The sequence below is a fragment of the Gopherus flavomarginatus genome, chromosome 3 (genome assembly GCF_025201925.1).
Source record: "Gopherus flavomarginatus isolate rGopFla2 chromosome 3, rGopFla2.mat.asm, whole genome shotgun sequence".
Lineage (NCBI taxonomy): Eukaryota > Metazoa > Chordata > Testudines > Testudinidae > Gopherus > Gopherus flavomarginatus.
In genome coordinates this window covers 39646404-39666982 of record NC_066619.1, presented here as the reverse complement: position 1 = coordinate 39666982, position 20579 = coordinate 39646404, and the positions used below count along the sequence as shown (strand labels likewise).

At 41.0% G+C, this 20579-nt stretch overlaps 1 protein-coding gene across 2 annotated transcripts in view; it reads right to left on the bottom strand.

Moving 5' to 3' along the window:
• Positions 1-20579, bottom strand: part of NDUFAF2 (NADH:ubiquinone oxidoreductase complex assembly factor 2) — a 151042-nt gene that overhangs the window by 18563 nt on the left and 111900 nt on the right. For both annotated transcript variants that reach the window (XM_050947174.1, XM_050947172.1), the window contains one exon: positions 10527-10567. In XM_050947174.1, coding sequence (XP_050803131.1) covers positions 10527-10567 — 41 coding nt within the window. The remainder of the gene's footprint in view (positions 1-10526; positions 10568-20579) is intronic.

Genomic DNA, 20579 nt, shown 5'->3' with positions numbered 1-20579 from the left:
AGTAGCAGACTACTGTGTTGTGAACGGATATATAGGTAGCCAGCACAGAGGTAAAAGGGCACACCTTATTCTTCCTGTTCTACTCTGTGCAGCTCATAGACCAATTTATGATCAAACCAAGGAAACGATTAAAGGGAATCAAGGAGCAAAGAATACATAAAAGGATGGATTCTACACATTCTTCCCCTCCTCAGCAGGTGACTATTAGGGAAAGAGGCCACTGCTTTTTGATTAGTGCTTTCCAGCCTCAATACTATTGTAGGAACAGATTCCAATACCCTTACAGATGTTCAGTAGCACATGCATACGATTAGTGACATTGAAATCATGCTGACTCCTGCAGTAAGGTGCAATACAATGGAGTAAGGGCATCAGAATCTGGCCATGGTTTCCAGTGATGTTGAGCAACATTGGTGAAAAGTATATTATTCCAAAGATCTCTTTGTCCTCTGTCTTTTATCACACCATTTCTCAACACTTGTAAATCCTATTTTGCAGCTTTTTGTGGTGTCAGTAATAAAAAACCTAATATGCTAAAATCCTATTTTATGTGTAAGTGCAACCGTTTTTCAGAGAGAATTATACTAGAATCTCCATGGAGCAGTTTCCATTTTAAAACTTCTCAATTGAAGAATATGAAAGGAGACAGAAGCAAAAATAAAGTGTGTGATTTAAACAGTGTCAAATAAAGAATATTTCTAAATTGCATATCATTCTGGTGAGGGAATTTGAATTCTGTGTAAACTAATCCTTCTGACTGAAGTTAGTTTTCATCAACCACCTCAGAAATAAATAATATTTATGATCAAATAAAAGGAAAAAACAGGGATGCATTGTGGTAACTAAACAGAACTTAAGTTTCAGTGTAATTATTCTCTTTTGGGGGCAAAACAATCATTGAAACCTTATGCTTATTACTACTCACTGAAGTACATTTCTTCCTCCCTTGACAAGGAGGCTGTCAAAACAGATAATTATGGAAATGCTAGAAATAGTTTGAAAGAAGACAGGAGCTGTCATAATTTTTTCTTCTTTTTAACATTTCACCTTGTATCCAACTGTGCAATTCAGAAGCCATTTAGTTTTATTACTGCATATCAAGCACATAATGCATTAGGAATGAAAAGGAGCCATTTACTATAGTATTTTCTATCCCATGCCATTTTCAGGCTTTTCACACTAGCTAAAGAAATACACATACCTACTTAAATCTCTCACAAAATATTAGCACACACACAAAAAATGTCAGAACAACAGTAAGGGTGTAACAAACTGAGAAAATGGAGGATATTTTGAACTAAATCCATTTCCAACCATCCAGCAGGAAATGCTGTCGACTGAACCCCAGTAATGATGGGTTGTTTAAGGGGCACCTGGTTCATTGTGACAGCTGGTATAAGATGGGAACTGGCACAAAGTAGTCCCACTACTGATAGCTGTCTGGCTGCTGCAGAGGTATCAGAAAGCCAGGCACAAAGATGAAGCCCTATTCCTCTCTGCCCCTGTAGCTTGATGTGTAATAAAAGAGCAATTGGGAATGAAAGGTGTCAGAGGGTGACATTTGGAGCTAAGGGGTCTTCAAGACCTCGGGGTAGAATGGTTTTGATTGCAGCAGGAATAGCAAGAAGGAATGAATAGCTTGTGATTCAGGTTGCTGCCTGGAGGAACAGGCACACAACTCACCAGGTGCAAAGTTGCATTACAGAGAATTAGTGGTGGGTGTACAAACCTGATTTCAGTAGTGACTCATTAAGAGCTGAAACTATATTACCTATTGGACAGCCATGCTATATGAGGAAAGCCAGATGGCATCCTCTTTCTTCCAGACATTATGCTTAACTGAAGAAGTTCATAAGCAAGTCAGCACACTTGAGTCAGAATACTGTTATAGGCTGCTTTATGAAGATTTTCATTGCCATTAGACTTCGCCCTTGTAAATAGGTCATAATGATCTGAAGGTTGTTCAGCTGACTTATCTTTCCTATTCTCCAAGATGGACCAGAAAGGGGCAAGGTTGGTAGTCTATTCTGGCAGTGTAGTGAAGGAAGCATTACTCAGTGTTGGTTAGTGGAAGAACACTTTTGCCCGCCCCATTCCCATTCCCCTTCCCCTTCATGGAGGCACACTCCCTTACATAGATTCGGTTCTTAGCTTCCCCCCCCAATATTTGTTCCCCTGGGCTTTTTTCAAAATCCAGATCAGGGCAGCAGCCTCCATTGCACTGGATGGAATTGCAGTAGGGAGATATACTCAACCCAGGCCAAGTGCAGCATTTCAGAAGGGATGACACTGCTTATTTGGTGAGTATGAGTTATAGTAACCTAGGCATTGCCAGGACACAAACAAGCACTGGTACTGACCGCTATCCAGGTAACAGGGTACTGAACTAGATAGATCTTAGGCTGGATTTGATCAGGCTCTGAATTCCTAAGAAGCTCCAGAATGAGGAGTTTAGAAACTGAAGACAGTGTATCTATGATTAAAGTTATCCCTGGAAAACTTGCATGATGCAGATGAGGACAGAAGAGTTCCAGTTCCTCACTGAAGTACCCATTTGATGCAACTGGACGCTGGCTTAAGTAGGAATACACCAACAAAAAAGAAAGACTGCTTTAAAAGCAAAAAAAAACCCATCAAATCAGGAAACTGACCCAGAAAGGATACAGAGGATGTAGAATGCTGTGAAGCTTGAGAAAAACATGCAAGCCTGAGTGATCACCAAAGCACTGCGAGGTCTTGGGAGTTAGTTGCCAACTGTAGTCAAAAAGAAAATGAATTTAGGATGCAGGAAGCAGCCTAAAGCACTAACTGCGAGATGCCCATAAGACTCCTATGGATGCCTCAGTGTCTAAGAGCTTTAAATTTTGCCCACCTGGTGATGCAATGGAAGCATGAGTCCATGAGAAAGACCCTGAAGGATTTTTTGAAAATAACATCTTTTTTTGTTCCTTTATAATTAAGTCTTAAAAATCCAATAGATAATGTATTGGAGTAGAGACCATGAAGAGTGCTAGCTTTCAGACTGGAGTAGATTTTACAGCCAGAAGGGAAACTGTAAGAATAGGGGTCTGTAACTGATAACATGCATAGCATTAATTACAGTGGTGTTTACCAGTGGCACTATTTAAAAGTTAAGTCAGATAATGCCTTGAAATACTGGCAGGAAAAAATCACAAAAATCAGGAATAGAGGACTAGAAGGGACTTCAAGAGGTCATCTGGTCCATTCCTCCCATGCTGAGGCAGGATTAAATAAACAGATTGTCTCTGACAGATAATTGTCTAATCTGTCCTTAAAATTCTTCAGTGATTGATAGGCCCATCTCTAGGAGGGTGCGGGGCCCAGGACATAGGCACTAAGTTTCTATCTGCCAGGGATGCTTCCCCTGAATCCATCCAGGCCCCACCTAGCCTCTTCCCCACCCAGTTCCACCCGCTGCCCCAAGTACACTGAGCCCTAGCTCCTCTCCCCTCCCCTACCCTACAGCTCCTCCAGACACCGTGAAACAGCTGATGGGCAGTGGGCACTGGGAGGGAGGAGGAGGTTGGTAGGAGGGTTCCTCCTCACCCCATGCCCACCCCACACCTCACCTCCCCATCTGCCTCCTCATGAAGCGCGGGCGCCTCCAAAGTGCAGGGCCTGGGGTGATCGCCCCCATTTTTCGTACCCTAGGGATGGCGCTGGTGATTCTATAACTTTCCTAGGTAGCTTGTTCCATTGCTTTAACTATCCTTATAGTTAGGAAAATTTTCCTAATATCTAAATCTCCCTTGCTACAAATTAGGCCCATTACTTCTTTTCCCTACTCTTAGTGGACATGGAGAACAACTGAAGAGAAATCTTTCATCATGAATACAACCTTACCCCCACAGTACCGTTGTATTAATTTAGATGGAATATATGGGCTAACGGTGTTAATATAACTTAGTTATTGTTTAACATTAAACAGTGCTATACAAAGTTTTGTATATCGAGAATGTTTATTTAGTATTTTGGCAAACTTTTTTTAAATTAAAGAAAAGGAAAAACAAAATATTTGAAATGTATATTATTAAGACTTATTTTAAAAATTATTTTTGAGTTTTTAGACAAAATCTCCCTTGTTTGACAGTTTTTAAGATATTAAAGAGGTTAAAAACTGGTTTCTAGAGGGAAGAGAACAAGTTAGTTGAGAGGGGCTGAAGCTGCTGTTAAAGTCTGATTTTGTTTTAGGTGGTGTTTGGGATTTAGATGGAGCTGGGAGAGGTGGTGTTGTTAACGAAGCTTAAGAACTTCATTTGTTGATAGAACACAAAACTTTGCTGCCAGTATATGTCTGTAAGATATTTAAGAACAAACTAGCTTTTATTACTTTTTCAGCTCTACATCCTGAATTGGTAAAGACGGCAAAAACTTCTCTCTCCTTTTCTGCTTGCACAATTAAAGTTGTGTATTTACAGAAACCATAAAAATATTATGCAGTAGTGGTTATTTTTGCTCACTTGGAGGAAAAACAAACACTTCAAGCCCTGATGGCATTTTTATCAAAGTCAACAAAAATTCTTCTGCAACCACTTTTGCATTTGGGAGCCATTTGCAACATCTGCAGGTGGTAAAAACAACAAGAGAGGGGGAAAAAAGCTTGCAAAAATAAAACAATTAGAAAAATTACCAAAAAGTTTTGTATTGCAAAAGCCCTTGGTTTCGGTGGTTTGAGATTTAATTTACAGTTAATGCAGCAGCATCTCCGAATTAAAATAGCATTTGGTTAATAAGAGGGTTAAGATGTCATTTCAGTAAAAAATTGGTTAGCAGCTTAACCTTTCTTTTTTTACTATTTTGTGCCTTTTAAAAATATTTGTATTGAACTCAAAATTACTAATTACAGAAAGTACAAACTTTGAAATTAAAGAAAAAATAAAACAAAGCATTTGCTAAAAAAAATTAATAACTTTATAACAATTGTAAACCCCTTTTTAAATAAAAAATATTAACTTTTTTGCACACTCATTTGAAAACATCTAAGAATTTTAAAAACAAACTTTTGTTTTAAACTAATTTTGAAAACAATTTCTTGTTTGCCAGTGTGCCAGCTTCTGAATATGTATTAACCCTTTACGCCCCACGATGAGTGCCTATTAATTTACATGGAATATATGGCCAAAGGGTATTAACATTACTCAGTCACTGTCCAACATTAAACAGTGTTAAACAAGGCCCAAGGTTTAGTGTATAAAGATCTTAGCCTGCTTAGTACCATGGCGCAAACATTAAACATCCTTTTAACTTTTTATTGAAGATAAAGAAAAGAAGGAAAAACAGTTAAAAAATTCAAATATAAAATATTAAATAGGCTTTTATTAAAAAAACCCAAGAACGTTCTTTGTTCACTTTCCCATTAGCTGGGAAGTGTCTTTAGAAGGAAAATTCCCTTGTCTGACAGTCTGTTAGAGGATATTAAAGATGTTAATAAGCGTCCTTCCAGGAAAGAGAGAAGTTAGTTGAGTTGGGCTGGAGCTGTTGTTGAAGTACAATCCCATTTTATTTCAGGTCTGTTTGGGATTTAGTCAGTACCAGCAGAAGTGGAACTGTCATCTGGTCTCTCTCTGGCCTGGGATAGTCAGGATCTCTCTCAGGATCAGGATGACAAAGTGCAGGGTCCAGGAAGATGGTGGGGTGGCAGCTATGATGATCAAGTTTGCTCCAGTAGTCCCCATCTGTTGTTCTTATTTCCCACCTCCCCCACCAAATCATCTTTTTGTAAGGACCCAAAAGGGAGTGGAGTGGGTTAAATGGCCCATTCTCTCACTATTCAGTCCACTGATTAAGCATAGTATTTGACATACTAATTTTGCTTCATTAATTTTTGGACTCACATTTTCTTATTTACCAAGCATAATCTCAACAGCGTCCAGGAGTTATATCAATAGGCTTTTTTGTTTAGACTAATTTAAGTTTTCTGTCTGATTTTCTTGCACCTGTCCCTATTTACATTTTCCATCATAGGTTATTATAGCATTTATGAACTTAGACTCACTTTTTATAGTTCAACTCACAATCAGGGTAAATTTGTAGGCCCAACAGTACTACAACAGTACTCCACCAGTGTAACCCATCAAAGATTTAGGGCCACCCAAACACTTATCAGATAAGATGATCTGCATGTAATGTGATAATTTACCAGATATCTTTGACAGAATAGCACTTGATTTAAAGTTGCAACTTCTGTAGACTTTGAAATATTCTGATTAATTTGGACTATAAGTCTCTCAGGACAAAGACTTGTCTTTTCATTTGTCTGCAAAGGTCAATGCTCACCTCTAGTGCCTGTATTCATAGTGAAGAGATGGGCACTGCCTAATCTCAGAATATTCCAAGATATTTACTCATTCATCTCTTGTTCTATTGGTAAGGGTTTAATTTATTATGTCCTTTATAATAGTTGAGGAACATTTCAGTGTAACTGTAACTTTGTCTGAACAGACTATATATGTCCATACATACACAAAGTGTTACTTTCTTTAGGATGCAATGATATAGCTATCTGAGGCCAGATCCTTAGGTGGTATAAAATGATGTATACGCTGATTTATGCCAGCTGAGGATATGGCCCAAAGTCTCTATCTAAATGGAGTCTCATTACCATAGGAATACCGTAGTCTTAAAACCAGATTACTTTGCAAATGAATGCAGACCAAGCTGTGTTTTATCACCAACCTTATAAATGAGTTAAGGAAGAGATCTGGTATATTTAATGTTTGAATAAAATCAAAAGGCAACTGATTGTGGCTCAGCAATCCCAGAGGGTTACTTTGTAAAACTCCAGGCTCTGAACTACTGACATTCTTTCCATTACTGCCCAGATTAGACATAATTAACAGGACAAAAATGTTCTTGGGTTTTGACTTGCCAAGCAAACGGGGTGTTGTTTTAAGTAACTGTCCTCCAAAAAGAGGGGAAAAGGGGAATAAAAAGAACTCTAAGTATGTGAAGTACCTTAAAGCTGAACAAGTAGTTATCCAATAGAAATTATTATTGCAGGATTCCACTATAAGAAAAACTAAATCTAGCGAAGTATCAAAGGGGTAGCTGTGTTAGTCTGGATCTGTAAAAGCAGCAAAGAGTCCTGTGGCACCTTATAGACTGACAGACGTATTGAAGCATGAGCTCCTGTGGGTGAATACCCACTCGACGAAGTGGGTATTCATTCTCCAATACGTCTGTTAGTCAAGGTGCCACAGGACTCTTTGCTGCTAAATCTAGTGACTACACTAACAGACGAATATCAATTAAATTCCTTATGTGTTACAGCCCATAAGAGACCGAGTTAAAGCATTATGATGAAGATTTGTTGAGTGCATGGTGACAAAGCTAAAGGGGGGGCGAAGAATGAAAGGAAGAAAGGCCTCGTTTGTGCTATAAAATGTGCATCATGTTTGAACACAGTTCTGAACAATACAGTTAGGTGACTTGATGCTGACCACGGCTTAGTGATCAGTGTAGAGCTGGACAAATCATGTTTAGCAGCACGTCAGTAAGTGATTAAACACTGATGTGATGCTGAACGCTATTTTTGCTGGTCTATGCTGACCACAAAGCCATGGTCAGTATCATGTTTCCTAGCTCTGTTGTTCACAACCACCTCAAGTAAAGTTTGCTGGATAGATAAAGTCTGCGATGAAAGAGAAAGGGAAACAGGAGGCCAATAGGGCAGAGTGGAGGAGGAGAAATGAAGAGAAAGGACAATATATGTTAGAGCTGGGGTAGGAGGAAAAAGGGGCAAGGAAGGATTGGTAAGGGGCTAAAGAGAAGGTCAATGGATAAAATATGCAGGGATTTGCCAGGGTACAGCTGTTTCCTACCAAAACAGCAGAGGTAGAGCTCCAGTTCCTAAAGCTTCAGGAAGTGTAGTGTTTGCACTGTGTCGTGATGCAGCGTCACAAAGTGACATAACAGTGCAATGTCAAAGACATGAAACTCAAAATTTGTGTGCTCTACAGCCTTTTGAGGAGATTTTCTCACATCTTTCTCCTGGAGTGAGAATGACAAGGAGATTTGTTATAAAACAGTTTCAATATGAAATATGGTCACAAATATTCCCCAGTTCCATACCTGTCAAAGAGCAGTTACCATATCAACATTATTGTCAAAAAGGGAGTATAATACAGAATACAAACCAGCAAAGATATCTGGGGATTACTGTAGATAAAACACTAACGCTATCAGTACATTGTGGGAAAACAGAAAAATTTGTTTAAAATATATGGTGTGTTGTGGTATAAAGACTATCAGGGCAAGTGGATTCTGTATATCATCCCATCTGAATGCTGAAAAAAAATCGTTATCCCACACCATCATATATTTTGCACATGCTGTATATATTATAATAATGCTATTTTCAGTCTGTTTGAGAGTTTTTAATATATGTGTATTAGTTTCACTTATATTACATATAGGGGGAAAAACTACCTTAGGGATTAGTTCCACAAAAAATAACTACTATTCAGATTCCCAGTTTATCATTTCTTCTCTGATAAGGTCAATGCACAGCCCTGTAGGTAGAGTACTTAGCTGCTAAATAATTTTTGGACTCTAATAAACCTCATGAAGTTGAAGGCATGAGTAGTTCTATGACTGAATGCACCATTACTTCCAATAATCTTTCATCCTCCTCAGCTCACTTCATCTACAATGTGACATATTTAGGGGTCTAATGATCCAAATGTGCCTCCATAGCTGCTCATCTGCAAGGGATGCCTGCTCCCTGTTCTGAAGGGGTACTGACCACTGCCCCAACCCCCCACACCTCCCCATCCAGAAGCAGCCTTAACACCACCAGTTCCAAAAGAACATGGCTGCACAAACTAATCTTGCTTCTCAGGGGCATAGTCTCAGACCCTACCCAGCCCAACAAGCATGGCAATCTGACTTATGGAAGTGATATTGGGCAACACTCCATCTCTGAAGTCCCAGTACCACAGGACGTATATTCTTAGCAAGGAAAGAAATACTGACAGGATATCACGATCCAAGTTGACATTTAGTTGATGCTGACCTAAGCTCAGCCAGGGAGAAGAAAGAGCCCAGTGGTCTGAAGACTCCCTCTCTGCTCCCAACAGCACTTTGATCTATAGAGCTCCAGCAGAAAGAATGGAGAGAGAGAAGCACTCCCATTTCTTCAGTAACTAGAGAGGGAGGGGTTTGAGCAAAGATGTACCCTTTGCACAAGCATTTTTGTTTTAAGGTCCTCAACACCCTCTGGAACACAGGCTTAACTCCATTTTAGTTCCACTTACGGGTTTACTACAGCCCCCTTGCCTGGATAACTCTAGTGAGGAGTGGGGAAGGGAAAGTAGAAGAGAGACACCAATAGAAAGAGTTGCATAGCAGGTGAGAGCTCACTTCTATAATTCTGTGCCTCTTGAAAAGATGTTGGTGTGTAAAAATGACAGGCTGAGTAGTATCCTGAATACGTCACCTTAATGTGCAGCCAAGGTGAGTAACCTGCTAGGTTGTGCAGTTCAGGAGGTCACAGATATAGGGCCAGATCCTCAGCTGATGTACAACAACATAGCTTCACTGAAGTTAATAGAGCTCAACTTAATGACACAGTCTGTTTGGATTGAGCCTTTACTGATTACTCATTTTTAAGTCTATAGATTCATTGCTAAGTGCTGGGTTTTAATAAAACTGTGTGTCAAATTCAAGTTTGTTTTTTCTGGCCTTAACAGTCAGAATTGTTCCATTCTTTGCACATTCGTCAGCATGAAAGAGTAAGCAATATTTCACAGCTTTATTCCATTAGAAAGCACTTTTGAAAAAAAAAAAGTCAGGACTGCAAAAAGCCCATCTCATTAGCATTGTAAAATGTTAATGCAATATCTTTTTCTGTTCTCATGAATATGCTGGCAATTGGCTTTGAAGCCTGTACTTTAATGTCAGTTGGCATGAAAAAAACCATACTAGGATATAGAGGGTCTGATTTTTTAAAAAAATATTCATAATAACCATTTTGGAATTCACTTATTTAGACGTTTCTGAATGACTACAATTACTTATCTTGACATCACAATGTAACTTAATTCTGAGAAATTCTATGTAAGAAACAGATATATAACAATTCTGGAGTTTCATTTCCACTTCCACACCCTGACATTAACAGGGGGGAGGGATAGCTCAGTGGTCTGAGCACTAGCCTGTTAAACCCAGGGTTGTGAGTTCAGTCTTTGACGGGGCCACTTAGGGATCTGGGGCAAAATCAGTACTTTGTCCTGCTAGTTAAGGCAGGGGGCTGGACTCAATGACCTTTCAGGGTCCCTTCTAGTTCTAGGAGATGGGTATCTCTCCATTATAAAAAAACAAAAAAACCCACTGTACTATAAAATTCTAAAAGAGTTTATATCTCTACTGTATATCATTTACATAAAACAAAATGGGCAGGCAGCACCATTTACATTCTCTCTAAAATGATTTGACGGATCAGTCCAAGAAAACTAATAGGTCTAGTTAAACTGGATTTACAATTGACAAGGCATTTCAGCTCTTACCTCCATTGTGGGTGGATCCTTTCTTCTTTTTCTAATCCAAGCTGCAAAACATATTAAAATATTTCAAAAAAGGGAAATATTTCTTACATCTCAGAGATATTATGAATTCACAAAAGGCACAGCCACATACATCAACAATTTGCAGGAAACCATAATACCAAATTCCCCAAAAATACAGTATTTAATTTTTAAGCAGTTATTTGCCCTTGCCCAAAACCCCAGTTGATAAAACTCACCCTTTCAGTTCAGAGAGCATGAACAAGGCCTATGCACTACATAAATCTTCAAAGAAGGGCTCAAGTCTTTTGTGAAGCTCTCTGCACAACAGTGAATTTCATCCAGAGAAAACAACAAAATGACTCTCCAGCAGTGGGCATGATCAATAGCTTTACACAACATTGGGGAGAATTCCTGGATATGACTAAAGTGTTGAAGTCCATTCATGAAAATGTGACAAATAGGATGTATGGTGGGATTCTGAAACCTTTATCATGCTGAGGTAGTACCCTTGTTCTATAAATAGTCCCACTGGCGAGTACAAGTAGCAGAATCTGGCCCATCCTGTGGCAGATGTCACAATTACAGGGCTAGCTGCATTTCCAACCCCCATTTGGTCTCTCTGAGCACATCCCCCGAGGTATCAGGTTTTGTGCCTTCAACTCTCCTGGGGTGAAATCACATGATTCTCCCTGGGGTGCAGTACCCTGCATATCAACCATGCTTATCCAAACAAGCATGCCTACAGTTTTTCCCTGAAGGAACTTGTGACGAGTGGATTACTGTGACTCAAAATAGCCTTCTTAAAACAAAATATTGTTTATTCTTAATCACTGGAACAAAGCATAACATAAGGAAGTTTTTTAAAAAAACAACAACACAAGAACTACATGCAAGCCTGTCTTACCTGAAGTCCTATCATCCTTAACATGAAGATCTTGTATGTCTAACTTCTCAGATACCCCAACCTCTGGAATCTTAGGGTATGTCTACACTACAATTAAACATCCATGGCTGGCCTGAGTCTGCTGACTCAGGCTCGTAGGGCTCAGGCTTCGGGGCATTTTAATTACCCTGTAGATGTTCAGGCTCAGGCTGGAGCCCAGGCCTCTCTCACGTGGGAGAGGGTCCCCAAACGGCTACACTGCAATTAAATGCCCCTTAGTCTGAGCACCTCGAGTCTGACTCAGCTGACATGATCTGCAGATGTTTCATTGCAGTGTAGACATACCACATCCTTGAGGAACTTAGGGCAACAGCTGTCTTTAAAGGCAGACAAAGCTCTTTGTTATCTCAACTCACATGCTCGGACCTGATGCCCAAAACCAGTTTGGTGTGCTCTACAGGGGCCAACCTAGAGCATCAAAGCAAAAGGCCCGTGTATTGTCTCAGGTGTTTTGTAACAATTCCCAAGAGTTTCTTAAGGGATATTTTATCTCGAGTCATGTTTGTTTCCCAATAGTCCTGTTGATTTAATTCAATGTAGTCATTCAGTAAATATTCCAATAACCAGGTCAAAATACAGTACTCTGTATAGGGTTGCACAGTTCATAGCTTCTGTAAGCCAAATGCATTGCACTCAAGAGGAGCTCCTTGCATCAATCCAGTCCCTCCCACAAGCTCCCTGTATGCCACTCTCCCATCCCTCTCTGTTTCACAGACTCCCTGAAACTCCCCCCACCCATCCCATGCCTAGAGCTCTGTGTGTCCTCCTCATTCCCCCCTCTGCCACATGCCAGTGGTTTTGTGTTTTCCTCTCCCCATACCATTGTGCTCCATTCCCTTCCATGGCAGGGGCTGTGAGGCAACCCTATTCCTCTCTTCCACCCCGGCAGGGATCCTGTGTGTGCCCCATTCTCCCCTCTACCCATGCTGAAGTTTCTGTGCAGCCCCCTCATACCAGGCTCCTGTGTAGTCTCCCCCTTGCAAAAGTTGCTGTGTGCCCCCCACCCCATGGCAGGGTCTGGGTTCCCTCCATTCCCATTCCTCCTCATCAGGTTCCTGCCACACCAAAGTCCCTGCTTTCCACTCCCTAGCTCCATTCCACCAACCTAGGTCCCTCTTCCGCACCCACCCCAACCACCCAGTTCCTCCCTGAGCCATACAGTAAGTCCCCTAGAAAGCATATAGATAATGCTTCATCTACATGCTAAATGCAATCTCTGGTTTCCCCAATGACACACTTCCTGCTGGGGCAGAAACAAAAGAAGCCCAGGGCAAGGCAGCCACAGGCTGCAGCTACACAGAGCAGTAGGAAGTTTTGTTACCTCTTTTCTGTGTGTAGTTCTTGTTCCTAATAAAGGTTTATCTTGACACCACTCTGCTCATCAGACAGATACTACATTGTACCAGGTGTGGAAGGCACACCATGCTGGAAGACCCAGTGAGAGTTCACATTGCAAAGGCTACTCCAGAGTCCATGCAACTGCAAGTAATTCCCTACCAGCCCTAAAAATCAAGGAAAGTTCTGCTTATGCTTGGAAAAGGTTCAGACAGCAATTTGAATGGTATATGAAAGCTACAGGGGCAAATAAACCAGAGAATAAGCAAAAGATTGTATGGTAGCAGGTACAGAAGCCCTAACTGTATACAATGTATCTATACAGATGGTAGTGGTGGAAAAGAAGGTTTGAAGAAATAATGAAAGTGTTTGAGGATCATGATGTCCCTAGGGAAAAAACATTACTTATGAGAGATATATGTTCAGGATGAGAACACAAAATGAAGGGGAAACAATAGAGTAGTCTGTCAGGCTTAAAACTAAAAAGTCAGTGTTGTAATATTAAAAAGCTCTCATTACAGATCAGATTGTCTTCTGATGTAACAGTTACTAGGCAATGGATCTGATGCTAGAAAGGGCACTATGTACATACCAAGTAGCAGAACAAAGAGAAACACAAATAAAAAGCTTACAGATAGGCACAGAGCTCATGACAAATTACTATAGCTAAACTAGCAAGGGAAAAGCTCACAGAAATTGGCCAAGGACAGAAACATGGAAAGCAGAAAACAAATCCAGTGATGTAATATTCTATATAGCAATGAAACGCTTAGCATTCAGACAAGTATGTACAAACTGCAGTGAACCCAACCATTATGCTAAAATGTGCAGAGAAAGCAGTAAAGCGCACAGGATTCCTCAAATGAAGAGGAAGAGCTGCTCTTAAGACAATAATCGAAGAGTCAGATAACTCAAAAGACTGGGTAATTAAAATGTGCACAAATGGCTGGCACATATGTGACGTCCAAGACATGTCCAAGACAGACATTGGGACATGTAAATGGAATAATAGGAAGTGAAATAGAGAAATGTAGGGAGGACATGAAAGTGGAAAAGTCAAAAGTGTCTGAAAGACTATTCTGAAGGAACAATTCTGTCGCAGCCCTAAGGTCTTTATTCCAACATGGTGTCTGTATGGCCACTTGTCGGTCATCTAAAGGTCACACTGGTACTGTGTGCAACACCGTGGTGCGGTGTGCAACATTAGAGTGCCATGTGCATTTTCCCGCTCTTTTTCCTGGTCACCTAGGGGTCAGGCTAGTGTCGTGTGCAGTCTCCTGCTCTTCTGCCTGGTAACCCAGGGGTCAGGTTAGTGCTGTGTGCATAACTCCAGCATGCCGTGAGCAAAGGGGCCCAATCTGACCAATCATAGTTCAGTTCAAATGGTCAGATTAAGGTTGTGTGCAAAACTATGCTAGTGTGCTGGGTGCAGCTTCTAGTGTGCCATGTGCAAATTCTATCTGCATAGGGGGCAACAGCTCAGAACCTGGAGGGCGTAGGAGCTAGGGACCAATCAGATCCTGACAAGTGTAAAAAAGGCCTTTGAATAAAACCATGCCTCGTGCCAGGATCTGCAGGAGTATCCACGTACTGACTGAAGGACCTGATCAACCCTTCGGCCAGGGGTCTCCTCCAGATATAGCCGGCTCGGGACGTGTCATTTTATTGCTTTTTCAATGTTATCTTCTACGGATTCGGTATGCTTCTGGTGTCTGTTCTGCTGGTCAGCTGCGCCTGGAATACGGTACTTGCTTTCTAATCTTTCTTTCTGTGCCTTGCTTAACCTTTTCTCTTTTCCCTTCTCTTATTTGGTACAAAACTGCATATACTGTTATCTAATGTGAAGTTGTATGTATATGGTATGTAAGAACTAAGTTATTGTATTGACTGCTATTGAAGTTAACTGGTGTATTTAATAGTAGTACTTGGTTAGTGTGCACACAGTTTATTTTATTTGGTGTATTCGTTTACCTTTTTCTAAAGGGCAGTTAATTTTGAATCATTTGGTTCCTTGTTGATAAATGTAAATAGATTGCTTCAGGTTGTGTAAAGGTTTCTTGTTCCAATAGTACTGTTAGTTGGTAAACGTGCTCCTCCCCAGCCCAAATTGTGATTTTCTCCCTGTTAATAAACGGCCACGTGGTGTTTTGAAGTTTACATTTGTCTGGTGTTCATTTTCCTCTCTCAATTAAATAATTCACCAAACCTGCATTAGGGACGGACAAATTCCAGCGGTGGGTGAGTGCACACAGACACTTAAATGTAATGGGAAAATGATAAACAAGAATTTGTGATCGTACACAGAGGAAAGCAAACAAAGTGTCTTGGGCCTTCCCACATGTAAGGTGCTTGGTCTTGTTAAAGAGGATGTATGCCAGAAAAACAACACAGAACCAGTTATGAATGTATTAATCATTTCATATGACAATTTATTCTCAGGAGATGAGTGCTTTCCAGTAATATACAAGATACAGTAAAGAGAAAATGCAGAACCTGTGGTACACACTATACAAAATGTTCCTCAAGCTTTAAGAAAGAGGCTAGATGAAGAGCTGCAAACCAAATGGTATCATCTGAAGAACAGAAGAATGTACAACCCGAGTTCACACTTTAGTAACAGTACAGAAAAACTGGGACTATGACTGTATATGGACTGGCCCTCAGGCACTGAACTAAAATATAAGGGGACACATCCACTTACTCACAAGAAATGAACTGTTGTCCCAGATGGCAGGAGCCAAATTGTTCAGCAAATTAGATGCATCAGCTGGCTTTTGGCAGATCCCTTGGACACTGAGCGCTCAAAGATCTGCACTTTCAACATACCATTTGGCAGATACTGCTTTCTAAGACTGCTTTTCAGACTATACTCAGCTCCAAAAGTATTTCGCCATGCAACAAGCCAGACGCTAGAGGGCCGAACAGACATGAAAGGCTACATCGATGACATAATTTGGAGCAGCACTGCCACTGAACATCAGGAAATACCAAACATTTCTGGAAATTGTGAGAGCTAATAACCTTAATGTGACCAAATGTCAATTTCAAACAATGGGAATAATATACTTGGGAGAGACTCACCTCAAAAAGAATTCTGCCTGATGAATCAAAGATTAAGGCAGTACTGAACATGTTGAGATCTGAAGATAAAATGGGGATTCAAATGTTGCGAGGCATGTTGAATTATGTCAGCAAACTCATACTAACTATACAGCTTGCGCAACTCATCTAAGATATTTCCCTCACAAGATCATTGTGAAGGAGTACACTCGCCTCTCATGAGCACTTCCTGTCAGCTAGGTATGAACCCGCATCTGCTCGCGGTGCCCCCTGTCAGCCCCCCAAATCGGATGTGTCTTCAATGGCTCAGCCCTCCAGCTAAGTCACACAATGTTTAAAATGGATGAACCCCTTCTGGAAAAACAAAGGTCCAAAAAGGACTATCACTGTGCCTTTGTTGGTATCTGTGGCTCCTCTCTCGGCTAGCTGTAAGTCTGACCTGCCCTGGTATAGAGCAGTGCCCCTAGGACTTTCTCCCAGGAGACTCTTTGCCTTTGCTCTCCAGCCAAGTCACTCTTTCAAGTTCAGTCCCCTTCTGGAGTAACAAAATCCAACGTATGATTGGCTCTCTGCAGGGTCTTCAGCCTCATCCCTGAGCCCTTTAAATCCAGCATTGTGCTTGGGCTTCTAAATGCAACTTGTCTCCTTCTTGGGGCTTTGGCCAACATGCTAGTGGTTGGCGAGAGGGTACCCAGACCCAGCCACTATTCCGGGTCCGAATCCAGGGACCTTATAAACAGCAGCTATGTACTGATTCCATTAATAGTTGCTCCTGCTGCATTCCCTGGGCTGCTTCCTACACAGCCCCTTCCTTGTCATCCTTACTTCTGGGCTGAAGTTCTCCACTCTTCTTCCTCCCTGAATGCCAATGCCACCAGAACCCATCTTCTGGTTCTCCCTTGAGCTCCAGCAAGGAGCACGCTTTCTTATTCCTCTGGTCCAAGACAGGAATTAACCTGTTCCAGCCCTGCACCTCCTTTTATCTGAGCCTGCTGTGCTCTGATTGGCTGCTTCCCTGCAGTGTCTGTAGGAGAGCCTGCAGGACCTATCTTCACTGGAGTGAGGTGTGGTAGGACCACAAGGCCTCCAGCAGGAAGCCTCAACGGGTCTGGTATACCCTGTCTCGGTCATAAAATGGGTATGTATGCCAGAGCATAAAAGAGAGTTCAATGATTTAAAGCACATTCTGACATCAGCTCCAGTGCTGCAATTTTTTGACCCACTGCAGGACATCAAATTCTCTACAGAGGCATTCAAAGAAGGGCTTGAAGCTGTACTATTACCATGTTATCAAACTGATTGATTGCCAGTCTCATGTGCATTCAGGGCTATGACAGCAACAGAGATGTATGCACAAACTGAAAAAGAAATGCTAGGTATGGTGTACAAAATGTCACAACTCCTTCTATAGTAGGAGCTTCAAAGCAGAAACTGATCACAAACCACTGACTGCACTACACAAAATGGGACTTGAAGTTTAACTTCTGTGCCAGGGAAGATAATGGAGCAAGTAATTAAAGAAATCATCAGCAAACACTTGGAAGGTGGTAAGGTGATAGGGAATAGCCAGCATGGATTTGTAAAGAACAAATCGTGTCAAACTAATCTGATAGCATTCTTTGATAGGATAACGAGCCTTGTGGATAAGAGAGAAGCGGTGGATGTGATATACCTAGACTTTAGTAAGGCATTTGATACGGTCTCGCATGATATTCTTATAGATAAACTAGGAAAGTACAATTTAGATGGGGCTACTATAAGGTGGGTGCATAACTGGCTGGATAACCGTACTCAGAGAGTAGTTATTAATGGCTCCCAATCCTGCTGGAAAGGTATAACAAGTGGGGTTCCACAGGGGTCTGTTTTGGGACCGGTTCTGTTCAATATCTTCATCAACGATTTAGATGTTGGCATAGAAAGTACGTTTATTAAGTTTGCAGATGATACCAAACTGGGAGGGATTGCAACTGCTTTGGTGGACAGGGTCAAAATTCAAAATGATCTGGACAAATTGGAGAAATGGTCTGAGGTAAACAGGATGAAGTTCAATAAAGATAAATGCAAAGTGCTCCACTTAGGAAGGAACAATCAGTTTCACACATACAGAATGGGAAGAAACTGTCTAGGAAAGAGTATGGCAGAAAGAGATCTAGGGGTCATAGTGGACCACAAGCTTAATATGAGTCAACAGTGTGATACTGTTGCAAAAAAAGCAAACGTGATTCTGGGATGCATTAACAGGTGTGTTGTAAACAAGACACGAGAACTCATTCTTCCACTTTACTCTGCGCTGGTTAGGCCTCAACTGGAGTATTGTGTCCAGTTCTGGGCACCGCATTTCAAGAAAGATGTGGAGAAATTGGAGAGGGTCCAGAGAAGAGCAACAAGAATGATTAAAGGTCTTGAGAACATGACCTATGAAGGAAGGCTGAACCAATTGCGTTTGTTTAGTTTGGAAAAGAGAAGACTGAGAGGGGACATGATAGCAGTTTTCAGGTATCTAAAAGGGTGTCATCAGGAGGAGGGAGAAAACTTGTTCACCTTAGCCTCCAATGATAGAACAAGAAGCAATGGGCTTAAACTGCAGCAAAGGAGATTTAGATTGGACATTAGGAAAAAGTTCCTAACTGTCAGGGTAGTTAAACACTGGAATAGATTGCCTAGGGAAGTTGTGGAATCTCCATCTCTGGAGATATTTAAGAATAGGTTAGATAAATGTCTATTAGGGATGGTCTAGACAGTATTTGGTCCTGCCATGAGGGCAGGGGACTGGACTCGATGACCTCTCGTGGTCCCTTCCAGTCCTAGAGTCTAAGCATCACCAAGAATACAGCGACTACTTTTGAAAATACAGAACTATGAATTCATAGATTCCAAGGCCAGAAGGAACCTAGTCATCTAGTCTGACTTCCTGTAGAACACAGGCCATAGAACTTCCCCAAAATAGTTCCTAGAGCATATTTTTAAAATCAAGAATGGATGTTTTTCTAAAAATTGTCTGTGATGAAGAATTCACCATGACCCTTGATAAACTGTCCCAATGATTATTACCCTCACTGTTAAAAATGTACACCTTATTTCCAGTCTGAAGTGGTCTAGCTTCAAATTCCAGCCACTGAAGTGTTAAGCAAAATAGATTTATCTCCTTGAGTTTATCATATCAGGCATCCTTTAATCATTCTCGTGGCTCTTCTCTAAACCCTCTCCAATGTATTGACATCCTTCTTGAATGACGGGCACCAGAACTGGACACATGATTCCAGCCACAGTCACACCGGTGCCAAATACATAGAGGTAAAATAACTGCTCTAGTCCTACTCAGGATTCCCTTGCTCATGCATCTCAAGAGTGCATTAACTTTTTTGGTCACAGCATCACACTGGGAGCTCACGATCAGCTGATTAGTCATCACAACCCCCAAATCTTTTTCAGTCACTGCTTCCCAGGAGAGAATCCCTCATCTTGTAAGTATGCCCTACGTTCTTTGTTCCTAAATTTACACATTTATAGGTAGCCTATTGAATTGCATATTTTGTTCACACTCAGTTTACCAAGCAATCCAGATCACTCTGAATCAGTGACCACTCCTTTTAATTATTTATCACTCCCCAATTTTTGTATCATCTGCAAACTTTATCAGTGATGGCCTGTAACAAACACCAACTAATATTCCTCTTGTGTTTTCTGTTAAGACATTGAACCATAAGCATTCAATAGCATTTTTGTTTGAGTTAACAGTGACTTGGAAACAAGTATTGTCATGTTTTACATACGGTGTCACTACCTTTCCTCTTTTGCCTATTTGATCCTTCCTAAATAGGTTATAACCATTGATTTTAACTTTATAATTGTGCAAATTATCCCACCAGGTTTGAGTAATACAAATTAGACCAAAGTTATGTTTATAAATGAGCAATTCCAATTCCTCATTTGTTACACAGGCTCCTAGTGTTGGTGTATAGTATAGTCAAGAATTTCTTCTCTTCATGTCCTTTGGCTCCTTGATTACTTTTGTTCTCAGCGTTATTACTTTAACTACCACCTGATTACTCTATCCAGTCTGTCCCCAAGGAGATTGATCCACTTTGCTGTGAGGAGAGGGGACTGTGTAGTTTGGATGGCCTCCACTTAATTAGAAGAGGTACCAATGTTCCACAAAACCAACACCCCTTACCCTACACCAATTTTAACCAGTGGTTCACTTCTAGAATCTTCTACCTTCAGTCTTCCTTTGCTCATGTGACAAGAAGGGTCTCAGAAGATCATTTGGACATTCTTTTTCAGCACACTTCTGAGTTCCCTGAAGTCATCTGCTATCTGCACGATATCCCACGCTGCAGTATCATTAGTGCCAATATGAACCATCATCACTGGATCCTTGCCCAATGACTTGATAAGTCACTAAGATTTACAGACTTCTGGTGTCGTAGCTCCAGAAAGCAGCATACTTTTCTCATAGACCCATAGACTTTAAGGTCAGAAGGGACCATTATGATCTTCTAGTCTGACCTCCTGCACAATGCAGGCCACAGAATCTCACCCACCCACTCCTGTAACAAACCCCTAAACTATGTCTGAGCTACTGAAGTCCTCAACTTGTGTTTTAAAGACTTCAAGGTGCAGAGAATCCTCCAGAAAGTGACCCATGCCCCATGCTGCAGAGCAAGGCAAACAAAACCCAAGGCCTCTGCCAATCTGCCCTGGAGGAAAATTCC